An 18,084-nucleotide genomic window follows, 5' to 3' on the forward strand; every position below is an offset into this window, starting at 1 on the left:
TGCTGTTCCCCGATTCAACAAGTGCCCCTACATCTCACCTCTCAATTAAAATAGAACTGCTACCAACAGACAAATCTGGGACACGTGTTAAAAATAGTCGGCAGTCGGCAGCACACTCGTGTGTCTTGATTCTGAGAGTTTCCTATTTCGCTGGGTTTTTCTGAGAAGTTAACAAAATCACAGATCCGCACTGAGCCGCATAGAAGCCCTGGAGCGAGCACCCTCCTGCTGCACAGAGGGACAGCCTCATGCTGGCTAGTCAGAAGCTATTAACAGTCATTAGAGGTAATTAACAGGTGGGTTCTGGTGCTCACACACAGGCCTGCCTTGGATAATGGACCTGGAAAGAGAAAGGATGCAGACCTACAGTACCAAACCCCCACAAGTACGCCCAGTTCCTTTGTCACTGCTTCTCTCTTTCTGTCTCTCTCTGTCTCCCACTCTCTTTCTCTCGCTCCAACCCACTCTCCGTCACTGTCTCTCTCTCTCCCACTCCCACCCACTCTTACTCTCTCTCTCTCTGTCACCCTCTCCTTCTCTCTCCCCCTCTTTCTCTCTCTGTCACTCTCTCTCCCTCTCTCTGTCACTCTCTCTCTCTCCCTCTCTCTGTCACTCTCTCTCCCTCCCTCTCTCTGTCACTCTCTCTCTCTCCCTCTCTCCCTCCCTCTCTATCTCTCATTTGGCTGCCACCCATCAGTGTTTTGACTCAAATTTAGAAGCGATGTCCTGCCGGATCCTCCCTCCCATCCTAGCCTGCATAATTTCACTGGGGATAGGTGGGCTAACGACTCAGGGCCCGCTCACACACGTGCCATCATTGTGTCTCACTTGCTACAGGCACAGTTACATAAAGAAGGACCTATTTTAGGGCCTCGTCTACTTCAAAGCCCAGAACACCAGCACACTGTCAGACAGAGGAGAATAAAAACAGAGGAGCGATAGTCTTCTCTTTTCATATCGGTTTTACTTGACTTCTTCTGTTTGTCTTCACCTCTGCATGTGTCACAATAATGACTGCTGAGCTTTGGTGGTCATCTCCAGAACCTGAAGGGATTACGCTCCAATTGAAAGACGCCAACGTGCAGATGAGGAAGGGAAAGCACAGCTGTGTCGTTGCTAATTGGCTAGACAGAGAGAAAGAGAGCGCATGGTAGTGGTGAGTGCGGGTCAGCTGTTTGTTCACCCGCACCCGACTGCAATTGCTAATAACCCATCCGCAACCACCCTACTATACTTGATAAAGTGAAACGCTGAGGCCAGCAGACGACCCTAACCCACTAATATAGAAGATGTGCTACAGTCAAGAGATTTAGAAATGCTTCTGCTTATAATTTCCGACCTTTTGGTGGGCTATTTGTAAGTCAACTTGTCTATAATTAGATACACGCAGCTTCTCTTCTGTTATTATATGTGGCCCTAGAAGACTAAATAAACCCTTCCTCACCAGAATGATGTCATAAAACAATATCATTAATTCATGATTTATTTATTTAGGGAAAACCCAATTAGACCAGGGTCTCATTCCCAAGGGGGCACCCTGATCACAGCAATACAACAACCAATAGTTTCATGCCCTGATCTGTTTCACCTGTCCCTGTGCTTGTCTCCACCCCCTCCAGGTATCGCTTATTATCCCTGGTGTATTTATCCCTGTGTTTCCTGTCTCTCTGTGCCAGTTTGTCTTGTATGTTCAAGTCAACCAGTGTGTTTTTCCCGTGCGCCTGCTTTTCTATTCTCTGTTATTAGTCCTCCCGGTTTTGACCTTTGCTTGTTTTTCTGGACTCCATTCCCGCCTGCCTGGCCATTCTGCCTGCCCTGACCTCGAGCGTGCCTGCCATTCTGTACCTCTGGAACTCTGAACTGGTTTTGACCTTTTGCTTGTCCACAACCATTCTCTTGCCTTCCCCTTTTGGATTGTTAATAAACATCTTGGACTCTAACCATCTGTCTCCTGTGTCTGCATCTGGGTCTCACCTTGTGCCCTTATAACAGAATGTAAAATAAAACAGCAATCAATAGAAAACAACAGTTAACAAAAACAGTTACATTCCTCTGCTACTAGGTCCTCAATCAACACTCTAAACTGCCCGAGCGACACCAGAACATCTAATTGTAAAGAGTTCTATAAATTGTCCCAGCAGTGAGGCACATTAAAACTAAAAGCAGATTTACCTAATTCGGTAGAGACGCAAGGAACCTCAAGAGTTAACCAACTCTGTGAACGGGTTTGGTAACTCATGTTTTTATACTTCAACAACGAAGTTAAGTCAGAAGCTTGTATAGTAGAGCTTTGTAAACAAAAAGGGAATAGTGAAGTGATCTACGGGAATTCGATGAGGACAAGCCAATCTTTTGATACAGGATGCAGTGATGAGTATTAAAACTGTCACGTGATCAAACGAAGGGCGCTATGGTAGACAGCATCCAAAGGTTTAAGAGCAGTGGCTGCTGCATTCTGGTAAATTGTTTCACCATAGTAAAGTACTGGCAGAAAAGTTGACTGTACAATCTGCTTCCTGCTGTTTAGGGAGAAGCAAGATCTATTTCTAAAAAAATAAGCACATTTTAAATCTTACTATAGCTTTTTAACTAGCTCATCAGTATGTTTTTGTTTTATGCTAAATCTTTGTCAATCCAAAAGCCCAGATATTTCTAGGCAGGAACCCGATCGATGGGACAACCATTCAATTAATACATATGTAGTCCATCTGATTTTCTATTTTTTTTGCGAGAATTTGAGAACAACATATTTCGTTTTTCCCACATTAAGTGGGAAAAAGTGCAAGTTATAAAATTGAATGCTTCAATCTAGTTGACATTGGGAAAGTTTTCTGTCATCTCCACTTCTTTTGTGGAGAAAAGATGTTAGGGACCGGGAAGAAAATGCAATAACTCTAAAGAAAACAGGAAAGATTTTCTGTGCAAAATGTCCAAATGACATCAGTTTGACCAGTTGTAAGGAAATAGAGAGCAGTGAGAAAATGACCCAACATGTTTCAGATAAGATTTCAGTTCGGCTTGGATGCATAACTTATATGGTTGAAATAATATCAGCTTTTATGATACTGATAAATATAGCACCTCTACATATGGTATCTGACTGCGCATTCGCATTCCCTCAAGATGCTGAAAGAAATAACTTATATTTCTCCACTTCTATTCCCGAGTCAAAATGTACTGTAGCCTACAATTTGTTGTATCATTTACCAGCAAGAAATGCTAAATTCTGCAGGAGTTAATATTAAAGGTGCAATATGCTGAAATTGCTACGCCATTTCCTAGTTGCTAACATAATAGTTTGCATAATTTCTATTTATGTAGAGAATCATTGTACCATCTGAACCGCTGTGAAATATATTTTCAATAACCCAAAATATTGGGTTTTCAGCTGTTTGAAGCTGGTGTACAAAACCAAAAGTAAAAGATGCAAAAGCGAAACGAATAAATGGGAAGCACAGAAATAGTCACACAGAACAGAGCTACCACATCTTAGACTTGCTTTCAATGAGAATGACAGATCTATAACTCCCATTTCTATGTGAATTTTGTCAGTAGCCCAAAAAGTTAAATATTGCAACTTCAAGGCTATGTGAGAGGTTATAACCCATCTGAACAATAGGCTACAGTTCCCTTAACATGCCAAAGGCCTATTTGAAGTCCCCGTCTTGAGACTGTCAAATTTGTATAGCGCCTCACAATCATCACACAACACTGCTATCATCCTCTTTTACCACTTCACCAAACATGACTTTTCTGGCCCTCCCTTCTCTTTATTTTCAACTCTCCATTTCACAGCTTTTCTCTTATTGAATTAAACACAGACATTGTCCTTTCTGCCTCAGTGGATCATCGATAACTTTTTCTGCCTGATCCCAAAAGCATTTGGTGATTGGTGTGTAGGCTATTTGGCACACGTAGAGTTAGGCCCTGAATCTTAGGCTTACGCACCAATGCCAAGTAACCTAAAATAATGAAAGAAGAACCTATGTAGCCTATAGATATAAATTGCACCAGAATTATACATTTATGGATTTTTTAAGGTATTGTTTTCTCTTTATTCAACACACCCACCCGCCATCCACACAATATTTTGTGACCCTAACCTAACCTAACTGCGGATATAGCCGCGGGGACTGCGGGATATGAGTCAATCCACCCATCACTAGAGCGTGGTACATGCATACGCCACATAACACAACACAATCAAAGAGCAGGAGTAGACTGCACTTACAGTACGTGTGGTCCTAAAGCCAGTTCATATGTCTGAGGGTTAGAGCAAGATTTGTGTAACTGTCAATGCTGACAGTTCTGCAAGTTGCTTTAGATAAAAGCGGTCTGCTAAATGACCATGTTATATTGTTATTATATGAATATCTATGGTCTCTCAGGTAGAGTGGGGACCTCAGAATGAGCATTCATTCTTAAATCACGTCACATTGGAAACAGATGAAAAATTAGCTTTGTGCTCTTTGCTGTGTAGGGTTGAAAAGATTTGAAAATAGCCTTACAAAATGGACAAAATTCTAAATAAGTTAAAAAAATAACTAATCTGCCATAGCTGTATGGGGAGATGGAATCCATTTTTTGGACGAGATTACTCTCGAGTCTATGGATTGGAACGTTGTGCTTTGCAAGACGAGTCATTGTCAGCACAAACTGTATTTCACTACCCCCTCTGATAACGTTTCCACAACAGCTCACAGTCATGTTGATGAAATAACACCAGGGCATTTAGAACAGGACATTGAATAGATTCCATTACAGATGCCAGTACCCCATCAATAATGGATAATAAATCACATGTTCACTACCATCCGGTTTATATAAGAGAAATCCTTTGGGGTTTTGCGTATCAGATTAGTGGAGTCTTTGCTAGTGATAGGTCAGAGTAGCTCGTAACTGGAGCAGATCGATCTCTTCCTCTCTTTGAACACTCTCCACACACCCACCTCTATGTATCTACTGTCTTCCCTCTCTCTCTGACGTCTATGGCCCCTGCTCACAGCTCTTGAGAGAGAGAGAGAGAGAGAGAGAGAGAGAGAGAGAGAGAGAGAGAGAGAGAGAGTGAAAGAGAAAGAGAGAGACAGCCCGGAAGAGGGGAGGAGGAGAGGAAAAGTGCGAACCTCACCAGCCCCCAATATCTATCTTTAGTCTGGGAGAGAGGGAGGGAGGGTTGTAAGGGGGACACATGTAACATGATTAAACGGACCTCATTATGGAGCCGTTGACTCACCCAGAGAAACATTAGCATGGCTGGAGGAGGTTTCTCTATGTGGGTCGTTTTCACACATCTAGGCCTTCCCTCGTCATCCACACTGCACTCGCTAGCACCTATTTCCCCAGAGTGGACTGGCAAATTGGAGCTGTGAAAGTATTAAGACATGAAAGGTAGAGAAGAGAAGGTCAGAGGCAGATGTAAAGGGCCGATTCTACAACGCCACCGCTCCATTTCGATTAGTTATGTCTCTGTCACACTTTGACTCTCCTTGTTCTTCTGTTCTCTTCTGAATATAATCCATTCGTTTCTATTTTTGCGTTGTGTAGGCGTTGCATTCGAGATAAGATAATTAGTTGGGCTGGAGGACACTTTCTTTTCAGAGAAATAGGGATAAGGTGGGTGAGAGTGTCAAAGGGCTACAGAACAAATTTGAACCCATGCCGACACAGGTATGGCTGTTCGTGGAGGTGGTGGCACTAACCGCTAGAACACCAGATTGTGGGACATTGTCTACTGGAAAATGACACCCATTACAAATATTGGGGAAGCTACTCTGAAAATATAGTTTACAAGCTACCAATTTCTTCACTAAAGCTACCCTTAAGAAAAATATAGTTTACTGTACTTAACTAAAAACTACTTTGTGAAAGATTATCATATGTAAATCTGAAATGTCATAGACTACAAACTGCAAAATGTATTTAGTCTATTAAACACAAAAACTATGTTTCAAGTAATAATTAGGCAGGTCTGATGCCAATTATTGCGTACTTCACCCATGTTTTATTTCAGCAAAAAAGTTATAATAGTTAGCCACACCACTACTGTACATATTAAAAAAGTAATTCAGTTCTAAAAATACTTCCTAGATTAGAATTGACCACCAAGATAAAGCAAAATGTAGTTAAATTACTAGTTGAACTACATGTAGGTCACTACTCCCCAATACATGGTCACAGCAGCTTCCCTACTGATTTACCTGGCTGTCTCAGAGCTGACAGTACTGATCTCTCTCTCTCTCTCTCTCTCTCCCTCTGACTTTCTCTCTCTCTCTCTCTCCCTCTGACTTTCTCTCTCTCTGACTTTCTCTCTCTCTCCCTCTGACTTTCTCTCTCTCTCCCTGACTTTCTCTCTCTCTCTCTCTCTCTCTACTCATCCCTACACCTCCGCTGCCGCTTTAACAAGCACTGCAATTCCACCATGACAGGTGACAGGCGGTCTTTCACTCACCTCTCCCTAACCCTGTGCTCTCAAACTCAATTTCCTGCCAGGCCAGTATGCATGATTTTGTTCCAGCCCAGCACTAGCATACCACATGAAACTAATCAAGGAAGGTGTCTATTAAAGATCATGATTGGTTGATTAGTTATATGGGTTGTGTTAGTGCTGGGTTGAATATTCAGTCCATCCAGTAACTGAGTTTGAGTCCACTGTTCTAACCACTCCAATCATCACTTCCTCTACTGTCCCTCCCTTCTAATAACTCATCAGTCCTGTGCAGTGTTTCCTCTGGAAAAATGTGTAGCAGTGGGGGGAAAAGGTCGCGGAGGGGGCTAGGTCCCTCCTAGACTTCTTATGTAGAAGGACTGTGCAAGGTCCATAGTCTATGCATGGTCCATATTATCAGATATGCTATTAGCAATAAACATTGTCACCTGTAGCCCAACTGATACAGCAAAGTGCAAATAAATAGGCTGAAGCATGGAGTTGCTTATCTACATTTACCCTATTGGGCTAATCATTAGCCAGATACCAAACAGATCCCAAATGTGATCTTTTGACTAGTTACAACCAGGAATACGACTTTCCCGAATTGGATCCTTTGTCCGTACTCCCCTGGGCAATTGAACTGATTCCAGAGGCTGACCCAAAACATCGCCGGCGGAGAAGAGGTACTCTGAGTGGACTTCTAGTCCGAATCAGGAGACACGCACACCGCCCACCGCTTCCGAGTATATTACTCGCTAAAGTTCCGTCTCTGGATAAAAAAGTTGACGAGCTGAGGGCAAGTTCACCCGACCTAGAATACCTCACAATCAAATGCCGACTGTATTACCTCCCAAGAGAATTTTCTTCAGTTACAGTCACAGCCGTGTATATTCCCCCCAAGCCGATACCATGACGGCCCTCAAAGAACTTCACTGGACTTTATGCAAACTTGGGATTTTAACAAAGCAAATTTGAGGAAAACGTTATTGAAGTTCTATCCACATACTGACTGCAGCAGTCACGCTGCTAAAACACTCGACCACTGCTACTCCAACTTCCGGGATGCCTACAAGGCCCTCCCCCACCCACCCTCCTTTACAACTCCATTTTTCTCCTCCCTTCCGAAAGGCAGAAACGTAAACAGGAAGTACCCGTGCTAAGGACTATTCAATACTGGTCTAACCAATGGGAATCCACGCTTCAAGATTGTTTTGATCAGGGTAGCCTCCGAGAATAACATTGACGAATATTCTGATACGGTGACTGAGTTTATCAGGAAGTGTATAGGAAATGTTATACCCACTATGACTATTAAAACCTACCCTAACCAGAAACTGTGGATAGATAGCAGCATTCGCGCAAAACTGAAAGCACAAAACACCACATTTAACCATGGCAAGGTGACTGGGAATATGGCAGTGTAGTTATTCTCTCAGTAAGGCAATCAAACAGGCAAAGCGTCAGTAGAGACAAAGTGGAGTCACAATTCAACGGCTCAGACACAAGACGTATGTGGCAGGGTCTACAGACAATCATGGACTACAAAAGGAAAACCAGCCACGTCGCGGACACTGACGTCTTGCTTCCAGACAAGCTAAACACCTTCTTGGCCCGCTTTGAGGACAACACAGTGCCACCGATGCGGCACGCTACCAAGAACTGTGTGCTCTCCTTCTCGACGTGAGTAAAACATTTAAACGTGTTAACCCACGCAAGGCTTCCGGCACTGACGACATCCCTAGCCGCGTCCTCAGAGCATGCGCAGACCAGCTGGCTGGTGTGTTTACTAATATATTCAATCTCTCCCTATTCAAGTCTGCTGTCCCCACATACTTCAAGAAGGCCACCATTGTTCCTGTACCCAAGAAAGCAAAGGTAACTGAACTAAATGACTATCGCCCCATAGCACTCACTTCTGTCATCATGAAGTGCTTTGAGAGACTAGTCAAGGATCATATCACCTCTAACTTACCTGACACACATTTCCCACTTCAATTTGCTTACCGCCCCAATAGATCCACAGACGATGCAATCGCCATCGCACTGCACACTGCCCTATCCCATCTGGACAAGAGGAATACCTATGTAAGAGTTCTGTTCATTGACTGTAGTGCAGCATTGCACCGTGTTATGCTGTGAAGTGCACGGTGTCTCCAGTGCGCGCTCATAGCCCGGTGCGCTATAGGCCAGCCCCCCGCAAGTGCCATGCTAGAGTGGGCATCGAGCCAGGACGGGTTGTGCAGGCCGTGCGCTCCAGACCTCCAGTGCGTCTCCAGGACTGGGTCTATCCTGTGCCTGCTCCCAGAGCCAGGCCTCCTGCATGTCTCCCCAGTCTGGTGAGTCCTGTGCCTGCTCCCAGAGCCAGGCCTCCTGCATGTCTCCCCAGCCTGGTGAGTCCTGTGCCTGCGCCCAGAGCCAGGCCTCCTGCAAGTCTCCCCAGCCTGGTGCGTCCTGTGCCTGCTCCCAGAGCCAGGCCTCCTGCATGTCCCCCCAGTCTGGTGAGTTCTGTGCCTGCTCCCAGAACCAGGCCTCCTGCAAGTCTCCCCAGCCTGGTGCGTCCTGTGCCTGCACCCAGAGCCAGGCCTCCTGCATGTCTCCCCAGCCTGGTGAGTCCTGTGCCTGCGCCTAGAGCCAGGCCTACGGAAAGTCCCCGTCCAGAGCTTCCGGCGACAGTTCCCCGTCCAGAGCTTCCGGCGACAGTGCCCTGTCTAGAGATGGCCCACAGTCCGGAGCCTGCTGAGACGGCCCACAGTCCGGAGCCTGCCAAGATGGCCCACAGTCCGGAGCCTGCCGACACACTCCTCAGCCCTGAGTCTCCAGAGTCGCCCACCAGCCGGGCGCAGCCAGAGTCGCTCGCCAGGCGGGCGCAGCCAGAGTTGCCCACCAGTCCGGGGCCCGCTGCGAGGGTCCCCAGTCCGTGGTCGGCGGCAAGAGACCACGCTCTAGGGGAGACATTAAAGTGGGGTGAGCCAGCGGTGGAGTGGGGTCTGCATCCTGCTCCTGAGCCGGAACTTGACGATTGAGTTTTATATGCTTCGCTAAAGTTAGAATAACAATGATCCAGGGTTTTGCTAGCCCGGGTCGCGCATTCGATATGCTGATAAAATTTAGGGAGCTTTGTTTTCAGATTAGCCTTGTTAAAATCCCCAGCTACAATAAATGCAGCCTCAGGATATGTGGTTTCCAGTTTACATAGAGTCAAATTAAGTTCTTTCAGGGCCTTCGATGTGTCTGCTTGGGGGGGATATACACGGCTGTGATTATGATCGAAGAGAATTCTCTTGGTAGATAATGCGGTCGGCATTTGATTGTAAGGAATTCTAGGTCAGGTGAACAAAAGGACTTGAGTTCCTGTATGTTGTTCTGATCACACCACGTCTCGTTAATCATAAGGCATACACCCCCGCCCTTCTTCTTACCAGAAAGATGCTTGTTTCTGTCGGCGCGATGCGTGAAGAAGCCAGGTGGCTTTATCGACTCTGATGACGTATCCCGAGTGAGTCATGTTTCCGTGAAACAAAGAACGTTACAATCTCTGATGTCTCTCTGGAAGGCAACCCTTGCTCGGATTTCGTCTTCCTTGTTGTCAAGAGACTGGACATTGGCGAGTAGTATGCTCGGGAGCGGTGCGCAATGGGCCCGTCTACGGAGCCTGACCAGAAGACCGCTCCGTCTCCCTCTTCTGCGGCCGTTGTTTTGGGTCGCAGGCTGGGATCCGATCCATTGTCCTGGGTGGTGGACCAAACAGGGGATCCGCGTCGGGAAAGTCGTATTCCTGGTCGTAATGTTGGTGAGTTGATGTAAGAAATAACACATAAAAAAACAAAATACTGCATAGTTTCCTAGGAACGCGAAGCGAGGCGGCCATCTCTGTCGGCGCCGGAAGTGTAACAGCAGTTGTACACTTCTGCATAAATGTAATAAGGCAGGGAGATACTGTATACTTTAGCTAAGAAAGTAATACTAAGTGTATTGTCACGCCCTGACCTTAGAGATCCATTTATGTCTCTATTTTGGTTGGTCAGGGCGTGAGTTGGGTTGGGCATTCTATGTCCTTTTTTCTATGTTTGGTATTTCTTTGTTTCGGCCGGGTATGGCTCTCAATCAGGGACAGCTGTATATCGTTGTTGCTGATTGGGAGCCATACTTAGGCAGCCTGTTTTCCTTTGGGTTTTGTGGGTGGTTATTTTCTGTTTAGTCATTTGTTACCTGACAGAACTGTTTGGCTGTTGTCTTTTGTTTATTTTGTAAAGTGTTCTCTTCTTCCATTAAATTACAAAGATGAGCACTAACCACACTGCGCCTTGGTCTACTCCATTCAACAGCCGTTACATGTATGTTGTGCAGTAAGCTGTTAGTAGCCCATGTGTCTCGTCCTAAGAATTTGATCCCTCTCCCCCTCAGAACTTAGCCTACTGTTCTGACTTAGAGGTGCACATGTAGCCTATTTTAGAGAAATGTCATCATTGAATATTGTAAGAGACTTCATTGTCAGCTTATATGCCCCCGTTATTTATCCTACTGTTCTGACTTGCTGTACAGGGAGAATGCTGTAAGTCTGTCGCTGTACATTTCAAAATTGCTGAACAAATATGCATATCGACTACGTCAGTCTTAGCTTAATGTCTTAGTTGGAATTCTGCATTTAATTTTTTTGCTTACTTTGTGTATTATAATTAGCTCATGTGCTTTTCTCCACGAGGAGGAAATACTACATAATGTTGTTGAGTCTGTAACCATGTTTGCCAGTGACAGCCTCTTTTATATATTTTTTGTTAAACAAAAATTGCAGTAGGGTAATAGACCCATATAATTCCAGTTGATATTGCGAGAGTTGTTTTGTTTGTGCAATGCACTGTCTGTGCATCAGTATATTGTCTATAAAAGTGGATCCTCATGATTGAATTTTCCTTCCTTTTTAGACCACATAGGCCTAGTAAATACTTCACATGGTAGGCTAACTCTCTCTGTCTGTCTCTCTCTCTCTCTCTCCTTAAAGAATAGTAAAGTTATGGCCTCAACATCTTGCTGAATTTATCTGAACTAACATCTATCTGAATTGATGTCGGTGTCCATTTTGAAAGTGCTGAACAAATAGTCCCACCTCACCACAGCTCATTTGCTTGCACTTGCTTATACTTACAGCTAAGCGGTAATGATATAAGAACAAACATGAATTTACTGAACATAAATGTAATAATGTTTGTGTATGGTTCAAAAGTCAAAATTCATGTCGGCATTCCTTATTAATGAAGAAGAATGTGGTTCTTATCAAGTTAAACAAATCCACAGAGTCAATAGAAACCACATTTACTTAAGCAAGTCAGCCATATAAGCTATGGTTTTTAAAAAGGCAGTTTAGTGTTATGTTTTGTTGCTGGCATGCATTTAAAACAAATTGGTTAAGTTGCCGCACCAAGATATACATGCTAAAATCGCCATTATGCAGAGGAAAAGTAAATGTGGACTTTTCTAGCAGCTTCAAAGTGCGCCTCAGCAGAAATATTTTTTCATGTTCCTTATTTTTTTCACTGGTGGCAATGATTTTGCCTTGGCCCAGCGCCACAGCAAAATGAGTGTGGCGGAAACACTGGTCCTGTGGGTCCCAGCTGAGGTCAGGGCTTCATAGCATTTGATTAGAATCCAATTCCTGCAGGGGCCATTTCTCATCCTATACATATGACTGTGATTAAAAATGGTATAGATAACCCCCCCACACACCTAAAAACGGACAGAGAACCTCGCCCCCCCCACGCACACACCTTAGTGCTGACGAGAGAGTAAGTGAAGGCTACATGAAGAGAAAAGGATCCCTCTTTCTCTCTCCGTCATCTCGTATATTCTCATCCTCCTCTTCAGAAGAGACCTCTCAAGGTAACCTCATTGCCTCTCTTTCCACTTCCTCTCTCATTCCCTTTCCCTCTCTGAGACTAGCGCATTACCACACACAGCAGAGAGCTATGACCGTCACCTGAGGCCGTCTGCTGTCTCACTCTTCTATCTGCCTGGCTGTTTGAGTTGTTGCCACGGGGAGGGATGGGAGTCTGGTGGGAACAGAGACAGCACTGTTCTTCAAGGATTCCTGTAGTCGTCTGACCTTGGACACATGGGAACGAGGGTGTGTGAGGATGAGTTATTTAAAGGGGGAGAACAAGGGGATATGACAAGTGCACAAATAAGGGATGAGTCCACAAGCGGACTAGAGGACAGGGGTATGGATGACCATGGCTATGATCTAAGAGGACTACAGGACAGGGGGATGGATGACCATGGCTATGATCTAAGAGGACTACAGGACAGGGGGATGGATGACCATGGCTATGATCTAAGAGGACTAGAGGACAGGGGGATGGATGACCATGGCTATGATCTAAGAGGGCTAGAGGACAGGGGTATGGATGACCATAGCTATGATCTAAGAGGACTAGAGGACAGGGGGATGGATGACCATGGCTATGATCTAAGAGGACTACAGGACAGGGGGATGGATGACCATGGCTATGATCTAAGAGGACTAGAGGACATGGGGATGGATGACCATGGCTATGATCTAAAAGGACTAGAGTACATGGGGATGGATGACCATGGCTATGATCTAAGAGGACTAGAGGACAGGGGGATGGATGACCATGGCTATGATCTAAGAGGACTAGAGGACAGGGGGATGGATGACCATGGCTATGATCTAAGAGGACTAGAGGACAGGGGGATGGATGACCATGGCTATGATCTAAGAGGGCTAGAGGACAGGGGGATGGATGACCATGGCTATGATCTAAGAGGACTAGAGGACAGGGGGATGGATGACCATGGCTAGATGATCTATCGGCTATTCCTGTGTATGGTCATACAGGGATCTCTCTAATCTTAAAGGGACAATCTGCAACATGTACTTATTTGTAGGCTGGCTAGTTGGTTTCGTAACGTAATGTTGAAAACAATAATCCATACTTTATCACTGAGAAAGACCAAAGACCGGGGACAAGAGGAAGAAGGGAAGGACAACGGCTGAGATGGGAGGATACAGTTGGTTTTGAAGGAAGCTGCTCAGGCATATCTCCAGCTGCTGCCGGACCGTGCCAGGAGGAGACAGGAATGTATCTAACCTGGCGTGTGATTGTGTTGGCCACAGCCACCATAAACAGCACTTCACCCAAAGCCCTGTCTTTATCCATTTATTCTGTTTACCCTCAGCTGGAGCCGAGCTGTCACCTCGATCCTCAGTCACAATAGCACACGAGGCAACACAGCCGCATGTAATATGGAGTGGGAGGAAGTACTCACTGAAAAATAACTTTTTTAGTTTTAGCTATAGGAGAAATGTTAGGAGAATATTTTATTCATTAGATCTGACCTAACATAGTTTCATGCTTGTGCCCGCAAAACACAATGTAAAAAATGACTAATATCCTGGACAATATAAATGTATTGAACTAGTCTTGAAGTAATGTTCCTGACAGGTATTGTGTAACCAACCACAGGTTTGCACATACAGTACAATGGGACCTTGAGGGCAGATTTATCTAAGTATCACTTTCATTCCGATATGCGGCCATTCAAACGAAATTATTTTTGTTAGAGGACCCTACTGAGAGGGACATTTATACTGAACAAAAATATAAACGCAACATGCAACAATTTCAACGATTTTACTGAGTTTCAGTGCATATAAGGAAATCAGTCAATTGAAATAAATGAATTAGGTCGTAATCTTTGGATTTCACATGACTGGGCAGGAGCGCAAGCATTGGTGGGCCTGGGAGGGCATCGGCCCACCCACTGGGGAGCCAGGCCCAGCCAACCAGAATTAGTTTTTCCCCACAAAGGGGCTTTATTACAGATGGAAATACTCTTCAGTTTCATCAGCTGTCCAGGTGGCTGGTTTCAGACGATCCAGAATGGTCAGTTTGGATGCTGTTAATTTAGTGATGGTTACTGTTCTGGTTTGGAATGGTTTGTGGACAGTATACTGCTTGATTTGGGGATGGTGAGTTGGTTGAGGATGGTCTGTGTGTTAGGATGTTGTTAATTAAGCTATACATGGTCGGTTGAGATGCTGTTATGACGACTGGGCGTCCCTTTGCCTCCCCAGCCCCCTTTATATGAGCCCAGGCATAGGATGACAAAGGGAAGCCCATAGGTCACATGACAGGATGGACAAAGAAGGCACATCTCTTCCTGCTTCCTGTTGACTTCACAGTTGCCATTTGTGAGTGTCATCTCAGCCTCTGGGCTAGGGTTATGGCTTTGCCTGTTTAACTGGATGGTAAAAACAGGGGCTATATAAACTCTACAGTATCTAATGGATATTTAAAAAGTACAACACTGATGCAGTCAAAGGTCAGGGTTGAATGCTCACAAAAAAATTCAAAAATGGGTTGTATTTTTATATACATATGAAACATTTTGACATTTATGTGTATACCAATAATACAGTATCACATTGCATAAGTGTTTGTAGTGTAACAGGACATGGTATGTGAAGTTATACACAGGGGAATGTATGGAGTCATTAGGTAAGGTGAGGGCATGAGGGAGTTTGGATGACTGACAGTACAAACAGACAGGGCCGGTTTCCAAAAAACGTTAGATCCACGATGAACTTAGCCTTCAGAAACTTTCGGAAAACAGGCCCTGAGCGTTAGTTCAACATTATTAGAAAATGCAGCCATTGTATCAGTTTACTCAAACAGGATAGGCCTACTAGGCACCAATTCCCTGTAAGGGCCAGAAATGACATGAAAAAAGGGGATGAAGCAGTCATAAAATGAGATATAGCAGTCCTATTTCCATAAGGTATACTGTGCAAAATGGGAAATATTGCCTATAAATTCTTGCTTCAGTTTATTCATAAGCATAGAATACTTTTAGGCCGTCATTGTAAATAAGAATTTGTTCTTAATTGCCTAGTTAAATAAAGGTTAATAGGGCCTCCCAAGTGGCGCAATGGTCAAAGGCACTGCATCGCAGTACTAGCTGTGCCACTAGAGATTCTGGGTTTAAGTCCAGGCTCTGTGATCGGGAGACCCATGCGGCGGCGCACAATTGCCCCAGCATTGTCCGGGTTAGGGGAGGGTTTGGCCATCAGGGATGTTCTTGTCCCATCGTGCACTAGCGACTCCTATGGCAGGCTGGGTGCAGTGCATGCTGACACAGTCGCCAGGTGTACTGTGTTTCCTCTGACACATTGGTGCAGCTGGCTTCTGGGTTAAGTGGGTATTGTGTCAAGAAGAAGTGCGGCTTGGTTGGGTCGTGTTTCGGAGGACGCATGGCTCTCGACCTTTGCCTCTCCCGAGTCTGTACGGGAGTTGCAGCGATGAGACAAGACTGTAACTACCAATTGGATACCACGAAAAAGGGGTAAAAAAATATATATATAATAATAATAAGGCGATTTGTTGATAAAACTAGCAGACAGATACAATCAATTATAGCTGAAAGAAACAGTTTTCAGATGCAGGTTAATTCCTGGCTTTGCTCCATTTGAAATGATACAATTGAGAAGATGTCAAGAGTGGAGGCAATGAGATGTGCACATAATTAAGTTTATTTTATGTTTATGCAAATTAATTTGGCTATCAGGCTCCATGATACAGTGGAAATTGAAGTAGGATAAATGTGATGTGACAAGGTCCTCACACAGAGGAGCACACAATCCTTCTTCAGTAATAATATCATTGTGGAATATATAACTAACACACAGATATATTCTGAGCATCTGAAATCATTCATTGTGCTCTCAATGCCAGCAGTTGATTACATGCACAAGCTCTGCATCAGTAAAAAACCTATCAGACATATTTCTCTCTTAAACACACACACACACACACACGTACACACACACGCACACATACACACACACGAGGGAGTGGAAGGGGAGGATTACTGGCTTCAGTTGAGGCGATGATGAGCTGTGTCAGGTGGTTAAATACTTGGTTGAGGGAAAAACCTCAGAGAGAGAGGGACAGTTTCAAAGCCTTTTGAGGAGAATCACCTTGGGCTAAATCTGACAGCCTACCTACCACGAAGATGGAATATTGGCCAGGTTGTCTCTGTTAAAACAGAAATGTGAACTCAATTAACCTACCTGATAAAATGGTAGTACTTAGGGGGCCCAATTCAATCAGTTGGAGATAAAGGCACTGTTGGTTCACTCAGCATGTTTACAGGGGTGGTTTTGTGTCAATACACAATGACAATGAGGAACAGCTTGCTCACTGGACACCTCAGATAAAATGTAAATATTCAGTGTAAACCCCAGTATGTTTTGACTTCATTTGCAATCTAGCTATTACATTGGGCCATTAAATAATATTATGTTCATCATGATGCCATGATCTCACTGGAGATCTATGACCAAATTTCACTGTAAGAGCAATGGAGGTCTGGGATTGGATAGTCATTGGAGCTTAGCAGTGACCAACATCCAGCCGGTACATGACTTAAGGGATGTGAAGGGAAATACCTGCACATTATTTAATTAGCCACTCTCCCAGAAGTAAATACAGCAATGTTGGGAGGTTGTCATTTGAACAGTGTGCACTGTGCAGGTATTTCCCTTTCTTTTCACAGCCAGTCATTGGCTTTTGGTGTGATTGACAGTGGCTCCACTTACGTGTGTTGATCTTCTGCAGGGAGATGTGTTTCTCCAGCTGTCTGCGGAGTTTGACCTCAGCACCGTACTTCCCTGTGGTCCCATTATCGGCCAGGATGAAGTGGGAGTGCAGGCTGTTGAGCACGGTCAGCTTGCTCAGTGGGTTGGACATGGTCTGGTATGGTCGGACCACCTGTTGGACCACAACAAAGTTTTCATCAACATATTTTGTTTACTCAGCAGTTGAATATAATAAACTAGCGTTGGAGTAGTGCGCGGCCACGACTCCAATTAAGTTTGCTGACGACACAACAGTGGCTGGCCTGATCACCGGCAATGATGAGGCACTCCAAGAGGCTGAAATGATTTGGCATGGGCCCTCAGATCCTCAAAAAGCTGCATCACCACTTGGTATGGCAACTGCTTGGCATCCGACCGCAAGGCGCTACAGAGGGTAGTGCTTACAGCCTAGTACATCACTGGGGCCGAGCTCCCTGCAATCCAGGACCTGTATACCAGGCGGTGTCAGAGGAAGGCCCTAAAGATTGTCAAAGACTCCAGCCACCGAAGTCATGGACTGTTCTATCTGCTACCGATCGGCAAGCAGTACTGATGCACCAAGTCTGCTGCTACTATTTACTATCTATCCTGTTGCCTAGTCACTTTACCCCTACCTATATGTACATATCAACCTCAATTACCTCGTAGTCCTGCACATCAACTCGGTACTGGTACCCTGTGTACACTCTTAGAAAAAAAGGTGCTATCTATATAGAACCTAAAAGGGTTTTTCGTCTGTACCCATAGGAGAACCCTTTGAAAAACCCTTTTTGGTTCCAGGTAGAACCCTTTTGGTTCCAAGTAGAACCACTTTGGGTTCCGTGTAGAACCCTTTTCACAGAGGGTTCCACCTGGAATCAAAAAGGGTTCTCCTATGGGGACTGCCGAAGAACCCTTTTGGAAACCTTTTTTCTAAAAGTGTATATAGCCAAATTATCGTTACTCATTTTACATTTATTCCTTGTGTTATATATTTCTCTCTGCATTGTTGGGAAGGGCCCGT

General features: G+C 44.7%; 1 protein-coding gene across 13 annotated transcripts in view; it reads right to left on the reverse strand.

Annotated features, from left to right (window-relative positions):
- LOC115164787 (transient receptor potential cation channel subfamily M member 3) overlaps positions 1-18,084 on the reverse strand; it is a 157,886-nt gene that overhangs the window by 56,638 nt on the left and 83,164 nt on the right. For all 13 annotated transcript variants that reach the window (XM_029717591.1, XM_029717589.1, XM_029717590.1 and 10 more), the window contains exon 6: positions 17,043-17,214. In XM_029717591.1, the coding sequence (XP_029573451.1) occupies positions 17,043-17,214 (172 nt within the window). The remainder of the gene's footprint in view (positions 1-17,042; positions 17,215-18,084) is intronic.

The sequence above is a fragment of the Salmo trutta genome, chromosome 27 (genome assembly GCF_901001165.1).
Source record: "Salmo trutta chromosome 27, fSalTru1.1, whole genome shotgun sequence".
In the NCBI taxonomy this organism is placed as follows: Eukaryota; Metazoa; Chordata; class Actinopteri; order Salmoniformes; family Salmonidae; genus Salmo; species Salmo trutta.